The sequence below is a fragment of the Populus euphratica genome, unplaced genomic scaffold (assembly GCF_000495115.2).
Source record: "Populus euphratica unplaced genomic scaffold, PopEup_1.0 scaffold7.1, whole genome shotgun sequence".
NCBI classification, from domain to species: domain Eukaryota; kingdom Viridiplantae; phylum Streptophyta; class Magnoliopsida; order Malpighiales; family Salicaceae; genus Populus; species Populus euphratica.
Window position 1 is genome coordinate 1,883,713 of NW_011499871.1, and position 9,178 is coordinate 1,892,890.

Here is a 9,178-nt window from a genome sequence, read left to right on the forward strand (position 1 = left end):
ATTTAATTTTAATCTCATCACAAATTCAAAATCCTTTTGAATTATTAAACAATAAAAACCGGCTAGTTTTTAACTTTTATATGGCTCCTTATCTACCACTACTGTTTGTAATTTTTTGTTTACTTTTTAAATATTTTTATTTTTTTTTTAATTTATTTTTGATATTAATATATTAAAATTATTAAAAAAACAGAAAAACTTAATTTAAAATAATAAAAAAATATTTTTTTAAAAAAACACGAATCATCAGTAAATATCATTTTTGTTCTTACTCCGTCTGTCAACGCCAAGCGGGAAAATAGCCGCCACTAACCTTACCCATTGATAGTGTCCACTACCAGAATCTCACATATCCCGCCGTTAGTTTTAACGCCGCAATCTCTTTTGTCACTTTAAGGAAAGCAAAGATCTTTATAGCGAGGAAGAGTTGTTTTTGTTGCTGCTTTTGTTAGGGTTTGTTTATAGCTAGGGTTTGTTTTAATGGACGAGAGTTTACTTGACGACATAATACGGCGGTTAGTGGAAGCGAAGAATGGGAGGACGACGAAACAAGTTCATTTGACTGAGGCGGAAATCAGGCAGCTTTGTTTGGCTTCTAAGGAGGTTTTTCTTAGTCAGCCAAATCTTCTCGAGCTTGAAGCACCTATTAAGATCTGTGGTAAAGAAATGGAAAAGTCTGCTCTTTTTTCTTTCTCTTTTCAGTTTTCATTGTTTTGTTTTTGGTTTAATATAATGTGAATTTGAACTTATTTATGTGAAATTTGAGAAATAGTTTTAGAGCTCATTTGTGGACAAATAGAGTGGAATATTCACGCCGGTAAGAAAATAGCGGCGAAAGCGAGCAGGTGAATAATGCTTGTTTTCTTCTTCTTCTTTTTCCTGATAGATGATAAAAGGAGGAGCAGGGATGTGAACTTCGATTCTTTTTCTGTAATAGTTTGTGGAGACGTAAGTTAAGAATGTAAGACAGGAGCATTAGATAGGAAATGTTTTAAACATCATTGAATAGTTGTAGTTCTGAGATGACTACTGGCTTTGTGTTTGTTTATAAGCTGGCTGCATGGATGACTAATGGCAAGTGAGTTGCTTGATTGGTGGAAGAGGTAGTATGTATTGATTGAATGGACTGCTGGTTTTGTGTTGTTTATAAGCTGGCTACTTGGATGGTGAATGGCAAGTGAGTTCCTCGATTGGTGGAAGAGGTAGTGTGTATTAATTGAATGGAAGTTGCGTCATGGAATCATTAGACAGTATGGTAGTTAGGATTGTAACCGTGTGAATGATTGTTTTTTGTAGAACTCTTAAAGTGATTGGTATCCATGTAATCAGTGCTAGTAGAGGGTGGTTTTTAATTTATCATGATGCTAAAACTACTGGAATTGAATGAATGACTTAGGCAGTGGTTGTCCCTATAATTGTGTTTATGACATGAGATATCTTATCTAATTTTTTTAGCTGTCATGTTCCTCTCCTCTGTTATGGTTGACAAGAAGGGAAACAAATGTAAACAAATAATTAGACAATTGCTGGAGCCTTGGGCAGGGCGTGTTCCATGTAGAGATTCCATGGCTGTTTTGTGATGGTTTGTTCTGGTCATGTTATGGACAGTCATTGAGGAATTTTGGTAGCTTAGCCTTTGTAAGTTTCCCTACTCTTCGCTCTCTCTGCCTAGGATTTTATTGGGATACTGTGACACATAACAGAGTATGTAGGCTTCAAGGAAGTGCTTGGGATCTGAATTGAGTTAATAACACTTCTTCTAGGAAGGGATAGTGTTGGTCTTACGTTCAGTTGATGGTAACTGCAAGGAGTTGCATACTTGTTAGCATTGACTACATAGCTTTGCCTTTTTCTAGGTCTATGGGGACTGTATAGCTATGAAAATGCATGCATGCTTTGAGCAGGAGCCTTTCTAAAGCTTTTATGGTCTGTTTTGGGGAGGTGGTGATAGCCTTGTCCTCGGAAAGGAATACATTTTTTACTTTGTCTAATGCGATTAAGGTGAAATAAATGTAATTTAATTTATTGCATCAAATTGTTTGAGTAAAGGTCAAGAATCAGCTTTTATCAGTTCTTACCATCACTGTTGTTACATTAAAATCTTGCTGCTATAGCTTTTGAGTTGCCCCTTCCGCAGGCTGTTAGTCTTCCAAGAAACCTGGAACATGCTCATGATTCTCCTTTTGCTATTGTGGTACAAGCTCTTAGCTTTACTGGAAGCCTTAAATGAGAGGTGTAATACGACTTGACTTTACAGATTTTTGTGGTTAAAAAATCTCCATATATATGATTTCTAATTACAAGATATTTACAAATCTTCTAAGAGACCTGAAATACCCATGATCCCCTTTGGCTACCGCGATACAAGCTCTTAGCCTTAGAGGAAGAAGTAGATGAGAGTTGTAATTCGAGTTGATTTTTCAGATTTATGTGGTTCAAAAACCTCCATATACATGGTTTCTAATTACAAGAGATTTACAAATCTTTTATTGAAACAAAAAAGGTAGCCTGCTGCCTTCTTGTTTTGAATGTATCAATCAATCTCCTCTTTTCTTGTAAGATTTGGTTCCAACCTTTAAGCAAACACATTCGTAAAACTCTTAAAGTTTTCTTTAGAGGAATAAAATGGAGGATAATTTGATCTCAGTGATACTTATCAAGCAAGATAAATTTTTCCTTTCCCAGCTTGAATTTTGCTTAAAGTTAGGTGATCAACCACGTTCATCTTGAAAGGATAATTCCACTGATGATGTGGCGAATCGATAGTAGGGTGGTTATTATATTTGGCTACAGGGTTCTAGTGCCTGTAGGCCTTGATGGTCATTCAACATTGAATCTTGTCTCCTATAATGACAATTGATATAGTTTGTCATGTAAGAAGCTATGGTGTGGTAGGGAGTTAGAGCTCATGGTTTCATCACTCTGTCTCCGATGCCTAATGGTATAAATGAACTTTGGAGGGAACTCTTTTTGTTGTGCGTTATTTGTAAGTATTATTATTATTGGTTTTGTTTTCTATTGCTACTGTATTGGTGATGGCTTAATAGACTAGAGAGATTTAGAAAGTTATGTTTCATACGTAACTTGGCAATAGAATATCATCTATATTGACTTGTTTCATTTCTTGATCTGTCACATATAAGGAATCTAATACCGCAGATAATTTCTATAGGCTTTCTATACATTAACAACCGGTATGGCAGGTGATGTTCATGGTCAGTTCTCGGATCTTCTACGATTGTTTGAGTATGGTGGTTACCCACCTGAGGCAAATTATTTATTCCTGGGGGACTATGTTGATCGTGGCAAACAGAGCATAGAGACGATATGCCTCCTCCTTGCGTACAAGATCAAATACAAGGAGAACTTCTTCCTTCTGAGGGGCAACCATGAATGTGCTTCCATCAACCGTATATATGGGTTTTATGATGAGTGCAAGAGGAGGTTTAATGTTCGTGTCTGGAAGACATTCACTGACTGCTTTAATTGTCTGCCTGTGGCTGCTCTTATAGACGAAAAGATCCTTTGCATGCATGGTGGATTGTCTCCTGAGTTGAAGAACTTGGATCAGATCAGGAATCTTGCTCGCCCTATTGATGTGCCAGATCGTGGTCTTTTATGTGATCTATTGTGGGCTGACCCGGATAAAGATATGGAAGGCTGGGGAGAGAATGACAGGGGTGTGTCATACACATTTGGGGCTGACAAGGTTGTTGAATTTCTTCGGAAACAGGACCTTGATCTTGTTTGCCGAGCTCATCAGGTAATTTTAGTTAAATTAACCCTTATACTTTAGCAGTGGTGCATTTGTGCTGAAAGCCTGAAACTTTCTTGATCCAACTTCAGTTCCTGTCATTTTTGGGTGGACTATGTCCAAGAATCACATTTATCATTCACTGTTTTAGTGAAAGCTGCAGACATGTGAATGACTTCTAAATTTCTATCAGCAGAATTTTGCATGTCAAACCTCCCGGCAAACTTGTGAAGTAGAATAGATGGGATTGATCACATCATTATCAATCGTGTGTGTTTATGCCGGTGCACACATTTATGCATGCTCAGGGTATGCCTATCGGTTCACTTAGTAATATTTGTGTTTCATTCCTGTTTCTCCTCATGCCTTTGATTTCTAAGCTGTATGAAAAGGGCCTTGGCGATGCAGGGAATGCATTTTACTGTTCATGTGCAAAAAGATTCTATACTTGTAGCGTTTGCTAACTTAATGGTTTCCTTTTTTGTTTTTGCTTGTTTCATGTCTTTAGGCTTGATAAAAAAATTGGGTTGTCATTGTTATTTGGCCTGCTAGTTTACTCTCTGAGGGTGTCTTTGTATGTGCTTATTTGTTATGAGCCGTGCATGGAAATCCTTGTGTTAGCATCATGAAGTGCTTAATTAATGACTATCCGGTTTGTGGGAATGAGTGTGATCAATAGGTTGTTGAAGATGGTTATGAGTTTTTTGCAAAGCGACAGCTGGTCACAATATTCTCTGCACCAAATTACTGTGGTGAGTTCGACAATGCTGGTGCCATGATGAGTGTTGATGATACTTTGACTTGTTCCTTTCAAATCCTTAGAGCCTCTGAGAAGAAAGGCAAAGCCGGATTTGGCAACAACATTTTGAGACCAGGAACTCCACCTCACAAGGTATGTGAATTTAGTCACGCCCCATAGATTGGCATTGTGTTACTGTTCTGGCTTTTTTTTTTCTTGAACAAGCACTGTTCTGATTAATGACCAAGATTTGATAAGGTTGAATCCTGGTCAGTTTATTAAGACTAAATTCCTGAAAATCGTTTTCAAGCCTCCCCTCTCCTCGCCCAACAAAAATTGGAAAAAATAGGCTGTATCATTATCAAAAGATCTAAAATGCAAAATAGAATATCTTATTGGGAATTCATCATTACAGATTTCAACATGAGAATTCACCTAGAATGACAATGTATATCTGAAGGGGTAGTTTGACTCTGGAATTTTATTCCTGTGGGAATTGATGTAAATCATTTTTTTTCTGCAACAATTAAGGTGGACACAATTGTCATGGTTCTATACCAACCAATTCTCGTACTTCTCTTGTTAATCCAAAATTGTAACCATCTTTTAGCATCATATGTCTATCTTTGTGCTGTGTGCTGACTTGTCCACAATTTTTGTTTGCACTGCATTTTCTTTTGAGCAATGCAAGGCATTGTGAAATTATTAGCCTGAAGCCTTACTGCAACCTTTGTGAACTTTAGATTTTCATGAAAGCTTATTGAGTTTTAACACCCCTCATTTCTCTCTAGGGGAAGAGTTGATTGATTGCACAGCATTAAAAATCTGAAGTGGAATGTAGCAAATGGTGTTGGTTTGCTCTGTCTTGTGCAAGTCATTCTGGCCAGAATCACCTTCTTTATGGTTAGGCATAATCACTGTAACTTTTGAGTCCACTTATGGCACAAAAGATAAAATGTGAAGGCATAAGTTCCTGCACCTTCTGAAAGAAACCCTAGGCGCCTGTGCAAGATGAACGTGGAGACATTATGCTATTGAACCTTGTTAAAGGAGTTGATGCAGCTGTTCTCCTTGAAATAAAGTTATGTTTTAATTGATGTAAAATGGGACCTTCGTGACAATACTTCCTTTTCAGTTGCTTTCAATTAGGGCAAAACACTTTAATTGCGTCCCTGGCTGTTCCTCGCTTCTTTCTCCTCGCCTCCCTGGCTTGGCGCGCTCTATATTATATAAATGAAGAACGGTGACATTTTAACCAGATTTGTTTAGCATAGGTGATAGGATATCCTTTTGAATCACTGCACTCCTATTCGTTGCAAGAGAAACATTATTTTGGGATAGAATTGATGGGGTTCTAAAAGTTGGAATTTGTGGTTGAATTGCATCAGCACATCTTACGCAGTGAAGGCAACGAATTGCCTTCAGATAATTTTTTATTCTACAGTTCCCTTGGTAATTCATTTTTTCTGAGCAAATCCATGAAATCTACGGTTCCTGCCTTTCTCGTTAAACGAGTTTTGTTAACTGTACAAGGGAACCATTTCTTGGCCAATTTGGCAGTTTTGATTTCCGTTCATACAGTATTTCTAAAAAACAAATTGATTTTAAAAAAAATTATTTTTCAGATTATTTTAATATGACAATTTCAAAAATAATTTTAAAAATAAAAAATAATATTATTTTAATGTATTTTCAGGTAAATAATATTTTAAAAAGCAATTGTCACTGCATTTTCATAACTTCTACTTATATATATATATTTTAAATAAACCATTATGACTTGAACAAAAAAAAAATATATATTTCAATTTTAGTCCAAAATTTGCTTTTACCAAAAAACTGATTTTCTACAGATTCTTTTATTCAACTATGGTGATTATTTTCATATCAGTTTACGCAGTGTTTTCAGATGATTATAAAATCATATCTTTTATAATATTGTCATATATTTAAAGAATTTAATAAATCATTGGAATATTAGCAAAGAAAATTGAACACATTGATATTATCTTGTATTACATTCCTTTCTCAAGAAGATTTGCTTTGGGTATATATATATAAATCTGAATTATTCTCAGCACAAGTTAATTATGAAAAATGATTTCTGAACTGTAACTGCGCACTTCTGGAGAATATCTTTTTTTATGAATCACATCATGTTGACCTGTTCTGAGTGTCGTTAGCTGCAAAATTCTTGAATGTTGCTGTAGATGAGTTTTTTTGATTTTGAATATTTGTATTTTAACCATTGCATAGTGTTTTTTTGTATAACTTTTGCATACGCAATCCAATTTCAAGTGACTTTCAATAATGAAACACATCCTGACTTGCAAGAAATTTAATTATTTTTCAATGATCATGATGATTTCTTGTAAACTGGTTCTTACATATTAAAACAGGATCTTTTTATTATTTTAGTATTGAATACTGACCGAAAATTTTAATTTCATAATCATAAAAGTTAAAACTAAGGAAAGTAAAATACATAAAGAAATTAATTTATTTACCTTTCCATTCATAATAAAAAAACCGAAAAGATTAATGAATAATCTGCCACGAAATAATTTTGCATTTGGCGACAGCAAACAAACCCCCACCTGATTTTCATAGTTTATAAGGTATTGCTTGTTATTGAGGCAGAATTGAGTTTTTCAAAATAATTGATTTTTTTTATATTTTTGAATTTTTTATATGTTGGTATTAAAAATAAATTTTTAAAAATAAAAATATATATTATTTTAACATATTTCAAAATAAAAAACACTTAAAAAAACAAATGTTATCATAATATCAAACATTATCTAAAAGTCACAATATCAAACTCTCAACTACTCGAGAAAACCATCCCATTATAATAATATAGACCACCTATGCTAGAAGGCATTTTCATTATTAATCTCAAAACCAAGTTCTTCTTCTTATCCTAATTTAAATTGTTGGAGTTATGTCATGAGCTAAGTAATTTTTTTTCAATATATAAAAAGAATCCCATTGATGATAACATTTTCAAAGAAATTAGAAAAATCTTGTACTTGAATAATTAATTCAAATGAATTTAATAAATTTGATTAATTTAATAATATGTTTATAAAAAAACCAATGATAAAAAAATAAAAATGACAACGACTAGTAAAAAAAATGAACGTCTACCAAAGTTATGAAAAGACACCCACTTAATATTGTTAAAAGGTCTCAACGATAATAATAAAACAAAAAAAATAAATGAGAATGAGATAACTTCATCCAAAGAAAAAAAAAGAAAAACAAAGTTCAATTACTAACAAATCAATCATTTGAAGGGTGAATTGAAAATAAAATTAAAAATAACTAAAAAACTTGACTTGAGTTAGGCATGACATATCTGCAGTTTGATTATGAGATTGAGATAATTTTGTATAAAACAAATTAAAAAAAAAACAACAACAATGTAGGTCAACTCTTAAGCAAACTAAATGATGAAATGTGAAAAAAATAAATTAAAAATATATATAAAAAAAACTGAGTCAATCTAAGTTAACTAAATCAGTTCGAGATCCCAGAAATAAAAACGAGATTCAAGATAACCTTGTATGAATTAAAGCGAAAAAATTCATGAAGCTCGAGTTTTAACAACCTAATATTGAAGAATAAAAATAAAAATTAATTTAAAAAAAAATCTAAAAAAAGGACCAAAATCAAATTGAGCTAATCTTCAAAGCTTATGACTGAGTTTATAAAATTGAGATTACACTATAAAAGACAAATACAAAAGAATCATAAAGGAAAATTCCCAATTATTCAAATATTAAGAGATGAAGTTAGAAAAAAAATCAATCAAAAAAAGATTAAAAAACAAAATAAATAGCAATACATAAAATAAGGACCGAATATGATATAAAAACAAAATGAAATAAAACAATGAGGGACAAAAATGAAAGATAAAATATATTAAGAAAATTATAAAAACAAAAAAATAACTATAAAAAATAAAGACTAAATTTGATTAAAAAATTTAAATAAAATCAAATGATGATGGATGAGATTGAAAAACAAAATAAATTTAAAAAAGTATTAAAAACAAAACAAATAATAATTAAATGAGTAGAGACAACAATTAACATAAATACAAATTGACAAGATACTTTTAATTTTTAAAAGGGCACATGTAAAATTTAATGCTAGGAAAAAGAAAAGAAAAAAAAAAAAAAAAAGTTCATCGAATCCCAATCATTACTTCACTGGATATACGCGTCTGACTACCATGAAAAGGATATTAGGGAGCTTCCATCACCATAATGAAAAGTGATATTTGGCTACCAAGAGAAAATTCATGTGTTGCCTAAAAAGCATAGATGTCTCCTACTAACGGACCTACTAATTATTTTTATTTTTAAATAATATTTTATATTTTTTAAAATATTAAATTTCTCCTTAGTCAAGTTAATTATAACAAAAAAAAGGATGAAAATGCAAAAAAAACCATGAATATCAATTTTTTTTGTTTTTAAGGATAATATAGTCATTTTACCATGCTTTAAAAGTGAAAATCCAAAAAAGTTTATAGTAGCTAGTTAAATAATATTTATTTTAAAAAATAATTTGATTATTTTACTATAATTTTAAAATATAAAAAAATTGAATTATCCTTGATCAATTTTAATAAATGACCAATAAACTTCACGATCATATTACTCTTATGACATGTC

The 9,178-nt window shown here is 32.3% G+C and overlaps 1 protein-coding gene across 1 annotated transcript; it reads left to right on the forward strand.

The window, feature by feature from the left end:
* Positions 1 to 301: 301 nt before the first annotated feature.
* Positions 302 to 5,659, forward strand: LOC105127400 (serine/threonine-protein phosphatase PP1). The gene is made up of 4 exons (XM_011028671.1): positions 302 to 658; positions 3,204 to 3,763; positions 4,434 to 4,646; positions 5,285 to 5,659. The coding sequence occupies exons 1-4, from the start codon at positions 481 to 483 to the stop codon at positions 5,294 to 5,296; spliced, it is 963 nt and encodes a 320-aa protein (XP_011026973.1). The 5' UTR covers positions 302 to 480; the 3' UTR covers positions 5,297 to 5,659.
* Positions 5,660 to 9,178: the final 3,519 nt, after the last annotated feature.

Bases quoted from the DNA above. Each gene is read 5' to 3' on its own strand.
- LOC105127400 (XM_011028671.1), top strand. From the start codon at position 481: ATGGACGAGAGTTTACTTGACGACATAATACGGCGGTTAGTGGAAGCG. The intron at 659-3,203 runs GTAAAGAAATGG...CCGGTATGGCAG, and splicing joins AGCACCTATTAAGATCTGTG to GTGATGTTCATGGTCAGTTC. The intron at 3,764-4,433 runs GTAATTTTAGTT...TGTGATCAATAG, and splicing joins TTGTTTGCCGAGCTCATCAG to GTTGTTGAAGATGGTTATGA.